This window comes from Poromitra crassiceps (genome assembly GCF_964638095.1).
Source record: "Poromitra crassiceps genome assembly, chromosome: 1".
NCBI lineage: Eukaryota > Metazoa > Chordata > Actinopteri > Beryciformes > Melamphaidae > Poromitra > Poromitra crassiceps.
This window is the reverse complement of record NC_139623.1, coordinates 25,054,345-25,075,344: the sequence shown is the minus strand read 5'-3', so window position 1 is coordinate 25,075,344 and position 21,000 is coordinate 25,054,345. Positions and strand designations below refer to the sequence as shown.

At 45.1% G+C, this 21,000-nt stretch overlaps 1 protein-coding gene across 1 annotated transcript in view; it reads right to left on the bottom strand.

Moving 5' to 3' along the window:
* Positions 1–640: 640 nt before the first annotated feature.
* Positions 641–21,000, bottom strand: part of galnt10 (UDP-N-acetyl-alpha-D-galactosamine:polypeptide N-acetylgalactosaminyltransferase 10 (GalNAc-T10)) — a 538,666-nt gene continuing 518,306 nt past the window's right edge. Inside the window, exons 11-12 of the mRNA XM_083647820.1 lie at positions 15,480–15,629; positions 641–2,896 (exon numbers count right to left, since the gene is read on the bottom strand). Coding sequence (XP_083503946.1) covers positions 2,732–2,896; positions 15,480–15,629 — 315 coding nt within the window. The 3' untranslated portion in view covers positions 641–2,731. The remainder of the gene's footprint in view (positions 2,897–15,479; positions 15,630–21,000) is intronic.

The window sequence follows — 21,000 nt, the reverse complement described above, 5'->3', positions numbered from 1 at the left end:
GTGACATGTTTCGGACACGACAAATAGAAACAACCAATAGTAAAATGACCAATAGGTTGGTTTGTAGTAATACCTATTCCATAATCAACACCCGGTCAGACAGATGGGAAAAATATGAATATATAAATCTGTAAACCAATATTAGGGGACACAATAAGCTAGCGGTGAACTCAAAGGAGAACACAAAATGTTAAGATGCTTGTCGGTCACAAAACTTTGCATATTGAGGTTTTTTGAGTTTGGGGTTTTTCAGTCATATATTTTGTTGTTTTTGTTGTATAATGGTGTATGATGTCCTAATTGTTTATGTGAGGATCTATATGAACTCTTAGTGGATTTCAGCCTCACCTGCACACTCATACCTTTTGTGGTGTCTTTTTGCACAATTCAATCTAATCAAATATTAAATCTCAATGGGTGCAGACCTCATCAAATTTGTGAGTAAAATAATAATAATAATAATAATAATAATAATAATAATAAATACTCTAATAGACAGTATGTTAGAGGATGTGATGGTTTTTGGTGCACTGCTGACTGCTGAAATCCAACACGGCACAACACTTAGCATCCAACAGATGATGAAAATGCCGTACATTTCTCTGCTGACAAAACAGGATTAGAGTATTGATGAAGGCGACAGACCGGAGCTTCCCTACAGTATAGCAAAAATAAATAGACTAAACCAGGACCCAAGCATCAAAACAAAAGACAAAATAAACACTTCATTTTAAGCAAACAAGATGGGTGTAGAAAGCTGGAAGTATTTTGGGTTGAACAAAAACAACAAGGAAACAAAACAAAAACTACATCACATCCTACAACAGCATGACATCATGATCAACATATAAGGAGGGTCTTCATAGGGCCATGGTTAATTTTCAAGGCAGGAGAAAACATGGTTAAATAGTCTCTTTAGCTCTATTCACAGCCAATTACAATTACATTAGTGTTCATTTAGAAAGCCATACAAGAATCACACACAATGCCAGTGGCGCTTTAGATGTCCTGCACCAGGGTTTAGGTCAATTCAATTCTTATTGTAAATTAAAAATATAATTTGCCTAACGATCAAGCTTTCATTCTCAATAATTGCCTTTCAGATCAGGTACATGGTTGCTTATAAGAGGTTTTTCATTGTGAAAGATTGTTTTTCTTTCAATTTTCAAGGACAATCACTTTCTGAACTGAGCGAATAGTCCAAACCCCCGCCTCGGAAATCTGGACCACAGGCACCCAGCCAGGTCTACATCTATTCTTCTTCCATCAAAGGCACTAAGAAATATTTCATTCAAGTTTATCATGACAAGTGCTTTATGCATTTTAAACCGCCACATTCGTCTCAGTCCCAGAGCGACCTCGGGCAAGCCTACCTACAGAGAACTCCTTTCACCACCCCCCTCCCTTCGCGGTCGCTGTCCGCTAACCTGATGTGTCAGCCGGGCAGCCAGCCAGCCAGCCATGCTGCGGATCAGCCGACCTGCCAGTCAGCTAGGCCTAGCCTGCTGCTACACATCGTGATCCCGCGCTGGACCATTAGGATGAGCTCGTTCCGGTGGTTGACTGGCCTCGTTCCGCAGAGGCAGGCTGGGGTAGCGGGGGGCTTTTCTCTGACGGCCACTCCTCACCACAACATACAACCACCTGGCAGCAGACTGGCCTTAGATAGTGCTTGTCTCTGAGTGATAAAAGGTGGCACACAAGGTGGCACACAACGTGGCACAGTAGCATAGCTACGTACTCAAACACAGCTACAGACGATTAGAGAAAAGGACAGAGAGGATAGAGCTAGGAGTGCATGGTGCGCTGCAGGGTGGCATTTCCTTCTCTTAAGCTTTCTTGTCGGCTTCCATGTGGTGCGCTCAGTCAGGGCATCGCTGCCCACCTAGATCTCCCTCCAACCGCAGAGAGGAAGCACTGGCCAAGAGAGACTACAAGCCGGGGGGAGGGAGGGCAGGCCAGGGGTAAGAATGGGGAGGAAGGGGAGACAGAGACAATGGGGATGTAAAAGATAATCAATCCAAGGTGATTTTCAGAGTGGTTCTGCCTGGCTTCACCCAGGTCAGGATGACTTTGGCTCAGCAGGAACCCCCCTGCCCCGGGGGGGTTGTCAGAGCCGGGGAGACATAAGGGGATTTGAGAAGGAGTCTGCAGAAGGTGAGCAGAGGTGCACTCATGCACAGAGACAGAGACGAACGCCAAGGCAGCTGGGAGAGACAAGAGAGGGGAAAAGAGAGAGATGGAGACAGAGGTAGATAGAGGGGGGGAAAGTGCACAAAAAGACAGAAGGAGAGAGAGAGAAGGGCGATAAAAGGCACAACAAAATGAAACAGACAGAGAGAGAGAGATAAACTGAGAAAAGACATATGTAACCAATCAACAGCAAAATCACAGAGATAGCCCCACCCCCGCCACCACGCGGCCTTTCAGCAGAAACCTATCCATCAAGCATAAGACAATTCCCTGAAACTCGACTCGGTCTCTCTCCTAAGTGATGTGTATAAACAGCTTGCCCATGCTTTCCCCATCCTCCTCCGTGCCTTAACACCCCAAAACAACCCACTGGACCACAGAGAGAAACAGTTGTCACCGCGGCGCTGGCTACACGGGGGATCTGAATCATCGTCAAACTTTAAACCCGCGTTTTCTCGCAGCAGCAGCTCGCATTCTGAGTTGATGGTCGCTAGTCCGTTTGGTGGATTGCTACAGTTGGGCCGTGCGCGCCGCGGCCTCATTTGTTCCCGTGGTTGAAGTGCTCCAGCACCGTGGAGTTGGTTCTCTCAAACAGCCACTGCTGGCTGGGAGAGGCGGTGTCACAGGTGTTCATGAAGATGCGCCGCTCTGTCGGGCTGCTGTCGATGCAGCTGTTACTGACCGGATGGTACAGACTCTTGTCCTGCAGGAGGGAGAGAGGGGAGAGACTGAGAAAGAGATCAGCAGAGGACAGATATGGCAGATAATGTGTAGAATCTAAGAGTGAGAAATCAACGATTTATGACCTCAGTAAACACTTTCCTAATGAGTTTATGGCCCCTATCATTGCATCGGCGTTGTTTCTAGGCCGAGCGCCTGGCGCAGCACAAATCAGTGGGCGTGGACCAGCGCACTTGATATCGTCGTGCTGGCGCTAAACGCAGCCTAAAGCATTACAACCACGCCTTTTAAGCGTAAAATTATGCACCGTCATGCTCATTGGATAAGTGCAATAAACGAATCGCAGGCTTGCCTTTTTAGCTCCAATTCCAGTGGTCCCGCAAAACCTGACGAAAGCCAAGCGCTCTGCCCCCCCCCCTCCCTTCATCCAGTCTGTCTGTCTCCATTATAGGCTATTATTCCATATTATTATGCTTCTCAAACCAATCTAACTGCAGTTTAAATACTGCAAGCATGGAAATACGCTACACTATAGCAAGATCAAAGTGAAAAGAATGCTCTAAAGGCATCAGCTAGAAAAATATAGCCTATCCCTATATGATGAGATTAATTTTATATTGGTGAAAGTTTGTCCAGAACGATATCGTTTTCTCTCCCCTGCTGCAGGTAGAATGATGCACATAAATATGCCCTACATTATGTAAAGTCATTGCATAAATGAAAACTAAATGTGAAGTAGGGCCAAGTTATTGGAGCGGACATCACAGTATAGCACATGACAGTAGAAAGCGTTCCGCAGCGCGTTCCGCTGTCACTTATCTAAATCACGTTAAATCGACAAGAGATATATATAGGCCCAGGAGGACATATATGTTTCACATAGGGTGGTGTATTCATTTCGATGTTTCATTTGGTCCAATATTGAAATGTGTACAATTGCAGGTTGTGTTACCATTACACATTAATTTAGATCGACCTTTTATATCTATTTCGCCTCATTTGGTTGCTATTTAGTAGCGAAATGGAGAAGCACAATGCATGCTGGGACAGGCCAGACAACTTACAACTTATTTTTCCTATATGGGAAGTGTGTTGTGCCTGTCTAAGCGAGGGAGTCAGAGAGAGAGAGAGAAGGGTGACAGAGAAGAGGCAGAAGAGCACTGGCGCACTGAATAGGCCTGGTTTCAGAGAGAGACAGAGAAGGGTGACAGGGGAGAGGCAGAAGAGCACTGGCGCACTGAATAGGCCTGGTTCTCAAAGGCGCAAAGCGCTAAATTTACGCCAGGTGCGAAGATATCAGTACGCCGAGATTTAAGGCCGACACGCCCACTTTGGCCCATTCTGGGACTGCGCCACGCCCATTCGGCCTAAAGCGCATTTGGCAGCGTAAAGCCATATTGATATCGTCCCAAAACAGGCGCAAGGCACGTTTTTTTGCGGTTAAGGCCCGTTTTAGCGCCGAAGGCCTGTGGGAGAATAGGGCCCTATGTCTCAATTGCTAGTTTCAAGTCTCCTTTCAAATCTCCAAAGCAGCATGATGTTCGCCCCATTTAGAGTAAAACTGATGATAAAGCAGACTATGCTTTGGGGCGTGATTGACAGGTCGCCTATCCAGTGATTGCGCAGCACGCCTATCACGGACCATTATCAGGCAGCACTGTGGCTCTTCTGGTCCAAATTTATGTCACTTCTGGCTCCAAATAACCAAGAGGTCCCTGAAGATCATCAAAGACACAAACCACCCCCACAACAGTCTGTTCTCCCTGCTACCCTCAGGGAGGAGATACAGGGTCCCAAGAGCATGCACAAATCGCTTGAGGGACAGTTTCTTCTCACAGGCCACAAGACTCCTTAACACACACAAATAGTGTAGTAGCCGTACTGTACCGCACTGTAGATGCTACCATTATGTATGCCTAATAATAGTAGTTAATAGTCAATAGTATGTTTAATTAGGTATACGCTATTTGCACCTAACAGAATGTTATTATGTTTAACTCATTGAGTGCCAGCCACTTTTGGAGAACGGACGCTCCCAGTGCCAGAGTTTCAGAGCGTTTTCAGTGATTTCTCGAGGCCCACAGAATATTGTGTGATATTACTATGTAAACACTGAACACGCACAAAGAACGATGAGACTCTATTCTATCATCTGCAAAAAAAAGTTTATTGATCCCATTTTCCGTTCTTTAGTTATGAGCCGGAGAAGATAGCTTGATTCATCCAAAAAAAGCAATTTTTTTCTAGAAGCTGAGATAATTGGCCTTTTGTGAAATTAATCATTTCAAGCACATCACTGACTCTGAAGCTAATCTTTTCTAATGTAGTCACACCTCAAAAATAATTTCCTTCAATAAAACAGTTTAGGCCAGGGAATTTTGTTTGGCAGAATAATATTTTTAGCTACAACCAGCAGCGCTGGCCCCTGCGTGCGCTGCTGGTTGCAGCTTCTTGCTGGTTTTGATTTGCTGCTGGTGGGTATCGGATATTCTGGCTTGCGTTTGTCAATCCTGTCCTGCTGCCTGGGTCTGTCTGGGTGTTGCGTGCTGCTCTGCGTGCCCCCCCCCCCCCCCCCCGCCCCGCCCCGCCTCGCCTCAACTGCACACTCCTCCTCCTGTCTGTGGTGGCTCTCTGCTGAGTTTGCTGTGCGCACAGTGAAGGGTGCGGAACAGCCAGGCTTTTTTACAGCGTTCCGCGTGTGTTTGTCACCGGCAACGATGCTTCCAGTTGAGAATAATAACAACTCCACGGTGTGGATGTGCAGATGTGCTGTCGCAACCGACACGGAGCGGCTCAATTGTGGGAGCAGATTGGCTGCTGCAGGCACAGCTGCAGTAACGTGCTTCAGCATATCGATGCATACGGATGCGATGCGATTTCCGTTTCCATAACGACTTCTTCTTTGTTTTTTCCTTGCCTTTCTGTTATGTGGAGAGCACTGTCGCCACCTAAGGGTTCTGTAAAATAGGTTAGACACATCCAATAGCTATAATATTTGTACATCAGAGGCAGAAGGCTTTGATCGACGCCCCACCGTCAAAAAACGCAATTGACGAACATGTCCGTCCTTGGCACTCTACGTTACTATTTGAAATGACGAACATGTCCGTCCTTGGCATTCAATGAGTTAATTATGTTTAAAGTATGTTCATGCCATTTGCACTATGGGCAGTGAATACGCCACTGTCTGTGGCGTGTCTTACTGCTCTATTGCTCGTTGCCTCTTGTTTTTTATTTATATATCTTTTATTTTTTGTACTATGTTGTAACGGAGCCTACAGCACAAGAATTTCACACGTGATACTTGTACTACGGAGTGACAATAAAAATCTTGAATCTTGAATCTTGAAGATGATGACAGTACAAATGCCAACCTCGAGGCTTCAAAACCCAAGTGCAAAAACCAATGGGTGACGTCACAGTACAGTAGCTACGTCCATATATTTATACGGGCTATGGTTCCAAAATTTGCCAGGCACCTTCACTATTTTACTAGCTTTTTTGGAATACAGGAGAGCATCTGATTAATGGTTGGTTGTGATGGGACGATTTGTTTATCTCACGATAAGATTCGATACATGATATGAGCTCCACCATTCAATACAACCACGATACAATGTCATCAACATTGTGACTATAGAACAAATGTTGTTACAATGCACAGCGGTTTAGCTTGGTTATTTGTTAAAAATAGATTGCTTTACTCATTGCTTGTATTTATCCGAAATATTTTTGTTACAAAGAATCCATCAATTCTGTTTAAAAACTTCAGTTCAAACAGACACAACTACCCTACCAGACATGCCACAACAGGATGTTTTACACTTCCAAAAGCCAGGGCAAATGCAATGAAACGAACTGTCATGTACAGAGGAATGCAAGAATGGAACTTACTCCCTAGGCATATCACACAAGAAAATAGCAAATTTCAATTAAAAAGGTTGGTAAAACTGCATCTCTTAAAAAGAAATGTGGACAATTCTTAAAGATAGATTATAGCACGATTATGTGATGTGTGTATTATGGATTATGGATAGTGTGTGAATTTTGATTGAAATCATTTTTTTTTAACTATGGATGCAAATGCTCGATTATATAATTGATCTGCTAGGAGCTTTTGTCTTGTTTGTATGTGCGTTTTGTATGTTTTTAGGTTGATTTTTTGTTTTGTAAGGTTACATCATGTATGTTTAAGTGTATGTTTGTGTGTTATGATGTAAGTATGTATGTAGATTGCATTGTCACCATGTAAAATCTTTGTTGGTGGACCCCAGGAAGAATAGTTGCAGCTTTGCTGTAGCTAATGGGGATCCAAATAAACTTGAAACTTGAAACAAAACGTCAATCACACCAAATCTTCTTTGCCATTGGCTCACTAGAATGGAAACAAATTTAAAAATGGCAAATAATATAATTTCAATGGAGAACCTGAGGAATTGTGGACATGCCACTTGATTTGTGATTACTACAGCAGAATAGTGGTTGCCTTTTTTAGTTGGTTTTACTGTAGGTTACAAATCAAAAGTCACATGGAAAAAGAAGTAGGCCTAGCTTGTTTATTGGCAACGTGTCATTCTGCAAAGTTAGGGGGGATTCAAACATAAAGATTATTGTTATTGTTTTCAGCTATAAAGACAAACTGAACTACATGCTTTCTTTACGGCTTGCTTCTGTGAGTGCTGTATGGTCTCACAGTTCTCATGACAACCACATGCCTGAAAGCTCCAGTACTTTAGTGGAAATAGGGGGAAATTCACATCTACAAACACCCCCCCGCCCCCAAGTTGTTCCTGTTGTAGTTCCAGTTCGGATTTTTTTGATGTGGGGTTGTATGGGGTATATGCATACAGTCAGTGTACTACATGCAGTAGAATGCAGCTGGAGAAATGGAGACCGGCTGTGTCAGGCAAGTAGTCTTCTGAGTGTGAAGGAGGCCATGAGCAAAAACGTAAGAAAGAACAGAACAGAAAAAATACATTACATAAAATGCTTCTACATGACATGAAAGACATAATTTACACCCTGTTTTATCCATATGCAGCTGGAAGCTCACTTCTATTTATTCTTATAGCTCAAGCTAGCCTGGCTCCAGACCTTCGAAGCCATGCCCACTCCACAGTTGTGGATTTGGCTGTTCTTGGTCTGGCATCATCATGTGCAAAAGCTTTTTCTCTGGTTGAAAATCCAATCACGGGCGCTGATTGGCTAACGCTGTTGTCAGTCATGCACAACAGAAACAGACACAGCTGTGGCCAAAGCAGAGAATTGCCTGAAGCAGATACTTAGCCATTAGGCTATTTAGCTGTTTAAAACATGTTGCAGGTTTTTTTCCAACAAGGTTACAAAAACAAAGTCAATAAAAACAAGCAAAAACAAACTAGCATTAGCTAGCTACGTTAGCTTGTGCTTGTGACTAGGGGGACTGCCCCCTAGTCCGATACCTCACGAGTCCGATACCTCACGAGTCCGACACCTCATGGTTTTGGGTTAGGGTCTGGGGGAGGTTAGGTTTAGGCGTGGGGGTGGGAGAGGTTAGGTTTTGGGTTAGGGTCTGGGGGAGGTTAGGTTTAGGCGTGGGGGTGGGAGAGGTTAGGTTTTGGGTTAGGGTCTGGGGGAAGTTAGCCTCTTTTTTCGGACTCGTGAGGTGTCGGACTCGTGAGGTATCGGACTCGTGCCATGGCACCGTGACTAGTAGGTGGGCCAGAGGAGTTGTATGAAACACGTCTCCTAGCTAGGGTGACCAGGTCCCAGCAAACCAAAAGTGGGATAAAGAGTACGTTTGTGTGGGACAATGTGGGACATGATACCGATGCTTCGAGGTAGTCTAAAATTTAGATATCTAACTTACAAAAAATATACATTTCTATTCACCCCTCTCTATGCTTTGCCCTCTGGTTGATTCACACAATCTGCAAATAAAAACATTAATTATCTGACTAAAATGTGTAGGCTACAATAAAACAGACCAGACAGGTTGCTGACATGGGATTCAAGTCATGGCTTCTGTACAGATTAAACACATGGCAGGTGTGTGCCTTCCACACACGAAAACATTAAAGTTAGACAGACTTTTCTAGTAGAACAATATGAACCTTTAACTTATAGGTACTGAAGTAGAACCATAGTAGGCTACACAATTAGTAGCCTACAGGTTCATCTGAACAAAACATTAACTAACATTACAATAAGAGCACAGCTTAGAATGGAATTGTCCTTTGCAAATAGCATGTAGCAGCTGCACTATTGCATTAATATGGGTAGTAGCTATTATCATTAGTATGGGTAACTATTTAGCCATTGGTATTCTTATTATTGCTACCTTTGCGAGAGTCTGGCAAGCGAGACTACTGGGAATGCATCTCTCAGACCCCCTTCTCACCAAACGCGATCAACTCGCATGTACTCGCACTCGCCCTGTCAAGCCCTGCCCCCTGCTGCAGCTTGGTTGGCTGCCTTGCTGTATTTCCGTCTTCAATTGGTCTATTTCGGTTTTGGCCACTCCTCTTGTCTTATAATTTGCGATGTCCTGATGCCAGGTATCCCAGCATGCTTTGCAAGCTGGTGAGCGACAGACGGCAGCGAGGGAAGGAGGGGCCATTTCGAAATCGACCAATACGGTCAGATGGAAATACAGCAAGGCAGCCAACCACGCTGTAGCAGCGGGGCAGGGCTGACTGGGCGATAGCGAGTACATCGCTCACCGCCCATGTTGGTGTGCAGGGGCCGTCAGGCTGCACTGTGTGAAGTTAACCGGTGCGCTGCACATCTCTCGAGCCACAGTGCAGACAAGAGCAGCTGCGTGTATGCTCTCTCTCTCTCCCTCTCTTTATCTCTCTGTCTCGGTCTATCCGGGTCTATCTCTCCCGCTCTCCGTCTGTCTCTCTCTCTCTGCCTCGGTCTGATCACGCTCCATCTCTCTTTCTCACTGCCTGTCTCATTCGCTTTCTCCGTCTCTCTCTCTCTCTGCCTCTGCTGGTCGGATCCGCTCCCTCTCTCTCTCGCCCAAAATGCGGGACATCTTCTCAATTTGCTGGACGCGTGAAAAATCATGAAAATGCTGTGCAGTCCCACACAAAGCGGGACATCTGGTCACCCTACTCCTAGCAAAGGCTACACGGATCAAACAAAAATGAGGACTGTCAGCAAGTAAGTCAGCAAGTAAGTTGGACTAATGTTACAAGTTCTGAAAATGTGTGCCTTCGTTACAGCTAAACGGTATCTGTTGTTCATATTGTCTATGAAAGGCAGCTGTGCTATGCTAACGTTAGCATTAGCGAGCACTAACATTAGCGCTTTACAACCGCAGTACAACAGATGATTGAATGAGACACATATTTTCAGCACTTACCACTTCAGTCCTACATCCTCGCTCACTTCCAAGTCATCTAATCTTTTATTGCGGTCCCAAATCTGTTATTTCATGAGACTGGTGTGTTAGCCAGGGAGCCCAGAGAGATTCAGCTCCAGCAGGCAGAGCAAGACTGCTGCTACTGCCCTGCCGGCCGGTTGCGTGGACACCTCGGTCTCTAATGATTGGTTAGGGAAGACCGAAGCCTGCCCCCTCATAGAAATGCTCTGAAGTGACTGCAATCTCAGACTAGAAGAGGAAATTAGTTTATGAGTTGACGATTCAGTCTGAATACCAGCCTAAGCTCGAGCACCAGGCTCAGATTTAAGCTAAAAACAAGGCGTAAATGACATATTTTCAAGTCAACTTGGCATCTCAGGGCTTGTGGAGACTTGGATTACAGCAGGTGAGCAGCATGGAAGCATTTTATGTATTTTCTCTGTTTGTTTTTTTACATTTTTGGTCATGGCCCCCTTCACACTCAGCAGAAGCTCTACTTGCCTGACTGGCCGGTCTCCATGGGCTCTATCTTCCCCCTGGCCTTAAATTTGCACGCCGCGGCGCTATTAGTGGGCGTGGTCAGGCGCATTCCCTAATTTTTCCTGCCAGATTGCGCGGCGCTAACCATGTAACCACGCCTTTTTAAGCGTAGAATTATTCACAACTGTGGCCATTGGCGATCTGCAGTAAACCAATGACACTCTTCCCTTTCAAGCTCTGATTCCATGGAGCGATCCAGTCCGGTCAGAAAAGCCCGACCAAAGTGTTCTGAGCTACCCCCCTCCCTCTCTGCCCACTTCCATCCCTGTCTGTCCATATGCTCCTCAAACAAATCTCACGGCAGTTTAAATACAGCAAGCATGTAAATGCGCTACACTATAGCAAGATTAAAGTGAGAAGCATGTTCTAAACGCATCGGCTAGAAAAATATAGCCTATCCCTGGATGTCATGATGAGATTAGATTGGTGAAAGTTTGGGCAGAATGATATCGTTTTCTCTCGCTGCCTTTTCTTCTCCCCCACTGCACAGGTAGGATGATGCAACAGCCTCTGAATGACAGGGGCTCAAAACTACGGTATAACAACTTTTTTTCATCGGTCATTGTGCCTGCCTAGTGCCTACATATAAATGTTGGCCTTTCCTGCAAAATAGTGATGGTTCTGTCATTCTGTGGTGTAGCCTACATTTCAGATCTGATGCTTGCAGTGCGCTATAAGGGCAGAAATTGATGCGCGAGAGAGAGGGAGAGAGGGAGTGAGAGAGAGAGAGGGGGGAGAGAGATTGATTGAATAATGCCGTGGGTGCATCCCCGGGGGCCGGCGTGCTGAATCTGCATCTCTCCTGCATCTCCGCTGTGTAATTACGCACGCAGTACTAGCCCCGCATTTCCCACCAATTTAGTCCGTCATTTTCCCCTTGGCGCACATAAAGAAACATGCTTCCGTCACTGTCTGCTTGATGGCGAGAGAGACTTCAGCTGATGGCTACTCGTGACAAAACCAGACATCGAATTTTCAACAGTTAACTTTTGCAGTATAGGCCTAGGTTACTGGCTATATCCCCGGCGCACTGAATAAGGCCTGGTTTTGAAAAGCCCTAACCGCAGAATTAACGCCAGTTGGGAAGATAGCTTTAGGCTGGTATTTAAGACCGAAACGCCCATTCTGGCCTATTCTGGCACTGCGCCACACCTCTTCAACGTAAAACGCATTTCGAGGCGTAAAAACATGATGCTATCTTCCTGAGTCATGGGTAGGCAGGCGCAAAGCGTGTTTTTTTGCGCTTAGCGCCAGTTTAGCACCTAAGGCCAGGGGGAAGATAGAGCCCCATTTCTCCAAACTGGGACCGCGCCAGCTGCATTTTACTGCATGTAGTACAATGACTATGCATGTACCTCATACAACCCCATATCAAAAAATCCGAACTACGCCTTTACGTTTTTTCAGCAATTATTATTTTGAATAGTTTGCATCAGTTTCTGTCTAAAGGAAGGACCAAACTTCAAGAAGTTCAAACAAACTGCTTCAAACAAGCTTGGTGTGAAAGCCTAAGTGCTTGAAATGTATTTTTTTTTAATGTCGTCTCAAATGGTGATCCATTATTCTCCGTCGTGTTTCTGTAACACGACTTGGAGCATTATAAAAGCATTATGGAAGCATAATGAGGTATCTTCAAAATCCCTCGGTGGGGTTTCAGCTTAAGAGTAAATTCAGTTTCATAGTGCACAAACCAAGTGTGTACAATCTACAAAATAACCTACATCAACCAACAATGAGGTGATTATGTTGGCAGGTTGGTTCTTTTCTACTCAGAGGGAGGGAGACACAACAAAAAAGAGAGAATTCCGTACCTCAAACTGTTTTTTAAATGTCTACTAAACTTAGCACCAGGTAGGCATCTCGTGTGCTACGCACGCTTGATTCCTAGGCTCGCCATCTGCGGCCTCAGCTCGGCCACACCGCGGCCTCGCTCACAGCTCGGCTGCTGCTTGGCCTCGCCTGCTCGTTTGTGTGTGTAGCTGTTTCTAAACATGCAGTGATCTCCTATCACTATCCTCTCATAACCACCTTAGTGAAATGTGCTGCATGTTTAGAACCAAGTCTCCATTCTGAGCGCACTCCCGCGACTGCGGAGGATAAACCACCTATGCCCTAGTCTAAGCTCTGCATCGCTGTGCCCGCGGCTCTTGTTTAGCAAGGTCGCAGCAGATGCTCCAGAAGCGTGGAGGGGGAAGGCGGGGATGAGGTGCTAAGCGAGCACATACAGACCATAAATGTCCCCGTGCTATTTAATAATTTCATGAATGGACGTAGTTACATAGCCTATATTAGGCTAATTAATCGTTCTGCATATCAATGAATTAAACTGCAAACTCACGATGAGCGAGTGAGGACACTCAGAACATAGACATAAGCCACAGCCAGGTGGGAGAGAAAAGCAACACACTCGTCTCTCTAGCGCATGCTGTTTAAAGTGGAAATTCGTTCACCAGAAACACATTTTCGTTCTGAGCTTTTAAAATTCGTTTCTGCTGAATTTTTAACACTTAATACAACATGGGTCCATGTACAGTAGCCTATAATTAGTTTGATAATTGTGAATATCGAATTTTTTTCTGCCCGTGTTTGGGGGGCGAGAGAGAGAGCCGGGTGCTCACATTGCACCCCTCTCTCCGTGACTGAGTTTAGCCTATTCCCCATGCCAACACATTTTAAGCTGCATTGTTTTCTCATCAAGGCAATGTTGAGGAAATATTGGCTCATATGTGCCCGCAAATGCAGATACACGGCACATGCTGGCGGCACATGTTCCCCGCCCCCTTTTAGGGGGGAAACGCAAGCCTCTCCCCATTGACCTCAATGTAAAATAGCACTACCAAAAAAAGAATCAATCTCGTTTTCAAATTACCCCAAAACACCATGACATGACAATAATACAACTCGGGAGGCCACACAATGTGCAAGATACATCGGAAATATTACTTTGACCCATCTAAAATCATGCAACTCATGACCCGTCTCTGACCTAGTTCCGGTGTCCGCCTGTTGCTAATTTAGTCTTCCGACATTAAATGCTGTTATAGTGGAGCCCAGTGTCATTGTAGGCTACTTGGCTCGGGGCTGTAGTGACATGAGTCACATGATTTTAGATGGATCAAAGTAATATTTCTGGTGTATCTTGCCCATTCTATGGTCAGACGAGTTGTAATATATTGTCATGTCATGGTGTTTTGGGGTCATTAATAAACAAGATTAATTCTGTTATTTTTCTATAATTTCTTTTGTTAGTGCTATTTTACATTGAAGTCAACGGGGAGAGGCTTGTGTTTTCCCCCTAAGAGGGGGGCGAGGGCTAATTGCCGATCTGATGTATAGACATTTCCATGCCTTAAACTGTTTTTTAAATGTCTACTAAACTTAGCACCAGGTATTTAATAGAAGTGTATAATACTAGGCATGTGTGTGTGTGTCTCTCTCTCTCCCTCTCCCTGTCTCTCTGGTGTGAAATAAATAGATGCCGACTAACGTCAACAAAAGACCAGCCACAACAGAGTCCAACAACATCATCATCAGATAAATGGGAGTTAGGGCTCTGTCTGTCTGTCTGTTTGTTTCTCTGTCCCACTGTGGCACATTTAGAGCTGATGCCAGGGTTAGCACTGCCGTATATTTGGGTGGCACCGCTCTCCCCATAGGAAAACAATGGCACAGCAGGCACAGAGCTGTTTTACCATGGATCATGTGTGAGGGCCTTTAAAAGCCAAACTAGGGGCAGGTGTTGGAAACTAGAAATAATCTCTGTATGCGGAACATCAGTTACATCAACTTGTCTGTAACAAGTTTAAGCGGGAACTGTTAACTTGCATTTTCCCTATCAAATAAACTATATAAATAAAATAAATGAAATATAGAGAAATCCTATAATAAGAATGCAAAGTGATGTCTGTAAGTGAGTGAGCAGAATTGTGTTCAGCCATAGCTATGGCATTGGATAAGATCAGGCTGAATCTTGCAGGAAGTGTAAAGAGCACCCTGCGGGTGACCTACCAGAGCCAGATTTTTGAATTAGGTAATTAGAGCCGACTAAATGGGCAAAAATGGCTAATTAGTGGCCAAAATGCCCCAACAACGGTTCAGCACCATGGAGAGCTCCATATTGGAGAAGCACACAGGTGAGCAGTTTGATTCAGCCAATGAACTCTGGAGCAGCACACAGGTGAGTGGAGTTGTAATCAGCCACTGAAGTGGACTATGAGAACCCTGTGGGGAGAGAGGAGACAGGCTGCATACCAACTCTGTGAGCGAGGCCTGCTAGTAGATAGAAAGAGACAGACTGATGGGAGAGAGAGAGAGAGAGAAAGCCTGTAACAGTTTGTGTTACTCGATTCCTAGGCTCGCCCGCTACGCGGACTCGCCCCTCCTGCAGCTCACCAAGCTGGCCCTGCAGCTCGCATTCGCAGCTCGCCCGCTGCGCAGCCTTGCCCGCAGCTCGGCTGCTGTGTGGCCAATGAGACCAGCATCACTGATGATGTCACAGTGGGATTTATGACATCACTGGGATTTATGACATCACTGATGATGTCACAGTGGGATTTATGACATCATGGATGATGTCACAGTGGGATTTATGACATCAAATCACAGTGAGACAGAGAAACAAACAAACAGAGAAACAAACAAACAGACAGAGCCCCAGCCCCCATTTATATGCTGATGAAGATGATTAGAAGCCACTGTCCACTTCCTCCTCCCATACCTTCCTGTAGCGCCACAGCTGGTTGCCCTTCATGCCATGGCAGTCGTACAGGGTGACAGGGCTGTTGTGGGAGATGGCGTCAAAGCAAACCTTTTTGGTGTGCATGGGGTCGCCCACGCGGATGTCCTCCCTCCAGCCGAACGTAAACACCTGCAGAGAACACACCGCAACTGTGACATCAGAGGCTTTTCCTTGCTTGATTCAATGTTGCAAGTTTGAAAAAAGGCTATAAGCACAGGGCTGCTCATGTTAGTAAGACAAGAACTTAGGTTTCATTAACTGTTGCACTTTTTCAAAGTTGTTCAGGAAACAAGCATAGCTGAGCAACACCCAAGCAGCCCTCACTCCTCTCCATTAAGAGTTTTTGAATGACCACTCATCTAGAACCAAATCAAAGAACGCGACAAGGACAGCTGCCAGAAGGCCTTTTGTGATTTGCAGTGACGTCTCACTCTGAATACAGATCATAAATGTAGCAGAGATTAAGCTACAATGCATCTTTAGATTACAGTAATTAAACTGTCAAAGCTCAGTACAGTATTTCAACTGTGGAAACAAAGAGGGGACAATGCAGTGCAGTCCATCAAGGTTGTATTATGAGCTTGACTTAAAGATCTTTGGGGTGACATCTGGAACAAGGAGTCTCTATTAGAACAATGCAAAGATAATGAAGCGTGTGTGATATTTATGTGTCTGATTTATAGGCGTCTCCTTCAGAGGGAGTAAAATCACAGAGGACAGACAAGCTATCACGATGGTGAAATCTCATGAGACTAATGTAAAACTTCAGGATCCCCTCTGCTGAAGGATGGCCCAGACAGAAAGCCCGTCGCAGAACCAAAATGTCACAAGATCAATTCCCACTAAAGTAAATTTGTGTCCATTAAGAGCCAGGTTGTCCTTGTCGACAAGTGCTCAGGCCCCCGCCTCTTATCTCTCGAGGGCGGCCTGAATCTCCCTGAGGTGCCGGTGTTACACTCAAATGTGTGACCACCGAAATGTGTGACCGCAAACAGGCACTGATACACATGTTCTGCAGATTTCAATGTAACACCAGACAGTATCCACCCTCAGAGACATTAGATTCCGTTCAAGATCTTTGAAAATGACTGTCTTTTACAAAAATGCATTTTCTCAGCTTTTTATTTGAAAACGACGTTTTTGATGAAAATGACCTATGTTCAAGTGTTGATAATTAAAAAAAGAACAAATTAAGCTAGAATATATATCGTCGCTGTTGTGCCAGGACCTCGAATGTTACTTTTTTACTTTTTGTCATGAATCAGTGCCATTGGTCACCCTTCACATCTCTGTGTGATTTTTACCAAATGCAACCAATGGGGGGTGGGGGGGGATCTACCAAGGCCACTGGTTCGCTGGCACTTGGCCGCAGCAGTTTGCCGGCATGGATCAGTCCTCCGCATTATATGAAATGTACCCGATAGTGGCTGCTTGTCACATATGGGGGCGCTTCTGGGCTCGTAAAAGGATAGCAGTCAAATGTGATAATGCTGCAGTAGTCGCCATCATCAATAAAGGACGATCATCTTCCCCCGGCCATCATGCCTTTCGTTAGGCGCCTAACCTGGCTTTCTGTCACCCATAATTTTATCATGGTCGCCAGGCACATCCCCGGGCATATTAACATAATCGCTGATCACCTCTCCCGTTTCAATTTCCAGGCGTTCCGCAGACTCTACCCCGAAGCGGACACGACTCCGACGCCTCACCTCTCCTTTTCTGCCCTGACTCTCTCATAGAGCGCAATCCCCATTTACCCATTTACTCCACTCAGCTCAGTCCTATATTAGGAAAGGATTGGCCAATTCCACTATCAAAGCTTACGACGCGGCTTGGCGAATGTTTGCCATGTTCTGCCTCTCTGTCAACCTGCCCGTTCACCCCGTTCTAATTCCCGTGCCATTGGTCACCCTTCACATCTCTGTGTGGTTTTTACCAAATGCAACCAATGGAAAAGCATTAAAACGAGCTTGTGAGTAAATCTCGTGACGCCATTCGCCCTCAATCTGTCAGTCAAACCTCGAAATTCGTCCCCTACCTCCGTCTGTACACCCCCCCCCCCCCCCCCCCACGCAGGACACTAAACCCGGAAAAGTCACACGGCAGACGTGCTGTATATTTCTGATATCATTTAGACTAATCCTGGCTTCCTCTGATGTTAATAGATCAATACAATGTTTTCCAGTTATTCCTAGGCTGCAAACTTGTTTTAACATGCAAATCGGAGTGGTTTCTGATGAGAATAAAGTAACGTTAACGCTATGTTATGTCAGACTGTTCTCATCCCCATGCCAAAGCCATGAGAGGCGAGGAGCAATGCTGCTGCTGCTGCTGCTGCTGCTGCTGCGCGGCCCCCGCGGCCCGGAGCTTGGGGCTCGTGCATGAGCATACCACCCTCTCCCGCCTGACTGGCCGGGAGAGAGTGCTTCCAAGTCGGACTGATAATATAAACAACATAATTTGAGCTTATCCAGGTAAGATATTAATAAAGTAATGACACATTCAGCGGGAAACTAACTATAATTAAGACATGTGCCAACTTTGGTTCAGTATTTTAAGAGCAAACAGGTTTTTTTTACTTCCTGATTCCTGAAAAGTTGCTGTTTTGGAGATTCAAGGTCCTGCCGCGACAGCGACAATATATATATATATTTTTTTACGCTGGTGGGGAATGAGTTAAAGAGTGTGGTGCAGGTAAAAATAAATTACAGTTAGGACTCAAGATTCCTATGAAAATACCCCCCAAAAACTAAATTAAAACAGGCCCCCAGGGCAGAAATATGGAGAAAAAGGTGGCATTATAATGCACATGTAAAAAAAGAAGCCATCTGTGCAGATAACACCTGTGACGACACTTGAGCTACTGTACTTGCTGTAATAATAATATACTGTACAGTCAATGTGTAGAGCAGAAAACTTTCCAAAAGACCAGACGTACGATAATTATCGTATTTGTACGATAATTTACTACCAAAACCAATAGCATTTTGACCATCTGGTACGATAATTTGACACTGCCCAGAATGCATTTCGGTATTGACGGGAGAAGAAGAAAACTCTGCTCCATTTCCCCCCCAAAAGCAACTGTTTACTTTCTGTTTAGTTTGGGCTCTATCTATGGTTAATATGGCACTTTATAGTTTCAGTAGTCAAACGTAAATAGGTAGTAAAACTAGTTGACCCACAATATGCAATCGGTTTTGCAAAATATTTGCCTATTTGCAAATATAAGAGCCACAGCAAGGCACAGTGGACCGACCATCTCAGTTCGTGTAAACCGGCTGCACAATGGTATCAGGTGGATAACTTTATCGTCGGAGACGGACGCAAGTGGCACTCTGGAAGGAGGAGAGCAGTTTCAGCTGCAGAGGGGAGGAGTTTTAGCTGCAGAGTGGAGGTGCAGCTGCAGCGAGCGGCCTCTCAACGGACGAACAGACCGGGACGGATGCTGGGCGTACAGAGGTAATGATCCACATTAATGGTTTATTCAGTATTAAAATCGTCACAGGTATTATTGCTAGATTTGCGGGGTTTCATGTGCGCGTGCTAAATGGTTCACAAAAAACAGTCTAGATGCAGCTATGTGTGGGAGGAAAACAAAAAACCTAATTGAGACCTAAAAGAGAATCCTAATTGCTACATAAAAGTCCCACCACATATTAATGCAAAGTGGTGTCTAACCTGCATCATGCTTTTTGCGCTTGCACACCTGTTTGTGTGCCTTAACGCCTGCCTTATGCTATCGTCCCTGCAGGGATGATAGCAGTCCGCCTTGCGCAAGTGTTCAGGTGTTATGTCGGGTTTTGCACCCCCGCTGTCAAATGCATCCCCACCTCACAGGAGCATATTGTAATGATTTATACAGAAACATAACTGTTTAAAAATGATATAATTGTTTGGGTAGACCTCCCTGTTTTTAAGTTAAAACAGCCCCAAAATATGGTGGGGATGCAATACTCGGCAGGGTTCATAACTCTGCACAACAATCAGAATCAGAATCAGAATCACTTTTATTGCCACAGTATGCAAGTTACATACGAGGAATTTGTCTTAGTGTCTGTATGCAGCGTAGCAGTTACATCAATATACAGGGATAAGAAGTAGGAAGATCACTAACGGCAATCGCAACGGGTGCAGGCGTAAATTGGAGGCATGCCAAGTCATTTATGCACTGCGCAAACGGGATTTGGGCGGTGTTAAGCACAATAATTATTCACGGGTGTGCCCTGGCAATGCCTGGGCGTTACATCAATCAAACCAATCCGATTCCCGTCTCGCAGTGAGTCCCTGTAATACAGTTTGCACGAGGCATGCAATATACGCTGTAATTCTCCCCATGCGTAATTTGGATAGGCCTATCTCCATTGACTGTATATATTATCCCTATCTCACAACATCATCACATCATATACCAGTTAAAAACATCTGTGATTTGATGCAATTCGGCTTCTTTTGTTGACTAGAAATAAACGTGTTTGCAGCAGGGAAACGGGGGGGGGGGGGGACAAAAGAAAAGATGGGAGGATTTAGAGTGGACTCAATTAAAACTCGGTGAAACAGTAGTGAGAGCTGCCGTGCCAAGGACAGAGAGAGATGGAGAGAGCATGTCGACAGATCGTCTGTGGTGCCCCAACGACCCTCCGGGTTATGGGATAAGTAATCTCTCGAGACAGACTTTTGACTCACATCGAAAGTCTGTCAGCAGGCTCTGTCAAAAGGGGTGTAACAGCGCTCGCACGCATGCTGCGCTTTACCCGTTCAAAAATAAGTGAACGTGAGTAGTGTGTAGCCAAAACTTACAATTTTCAACGTATAGCAAGTTGCTACTTGCTACTAGCACCAAGCTATCGATGTTGTTGTTGTTTCATAGCGACGGACGGATTTGAGAGCGACACGCAGGCAGCAGAAAATAAATCCATTAATGGGCAGAGCCGGTCGGTTGGAGCCAATGGCAGAGCTTGCAGGGAGCGGAAAGGGATTTTCTTCCGCTGTTGACCGCACTTCTTGAGTTCCTGTTGCACCACATTGAAATGGGGCTGCCCCCAGAGGTTAGAGAATTTTTTTGTTTTTGTTTTGTTGGTGGGTTCCCAGATTGTGGGATAAGTGAAGGTGAAGGTGAATATTGCAAGTAGGCTATAATGTCCAAGTTTCCTCAATTCATTTGCCATTAACCCCTCTTTGCGATGTGACAAACACTTTTCAGTGAATTATAGTTGATTGCCTCACTGAATTATCTGCTAATACCCAATTTTAGCAGCAGAATTTGATCTCCTGGCGTGGCACCTCCGTGCGTAATGACATATCCAAAAGGAATTCCTCTGCATTGCACTGCGCAGTGTGGAGATTATGGTGCACTCAAGCACAGCGCGGTATTTTTGTGCTTAAGAGGTACTTTTTAAAGTTCTTAGCGCAAAGTAATTGCGCGCCTGCTGACGATAGGAGAATGCCATCTGCGCCTGGTTTGGCATGTGGCACACCTATCCCATGCATGTCCAGTACA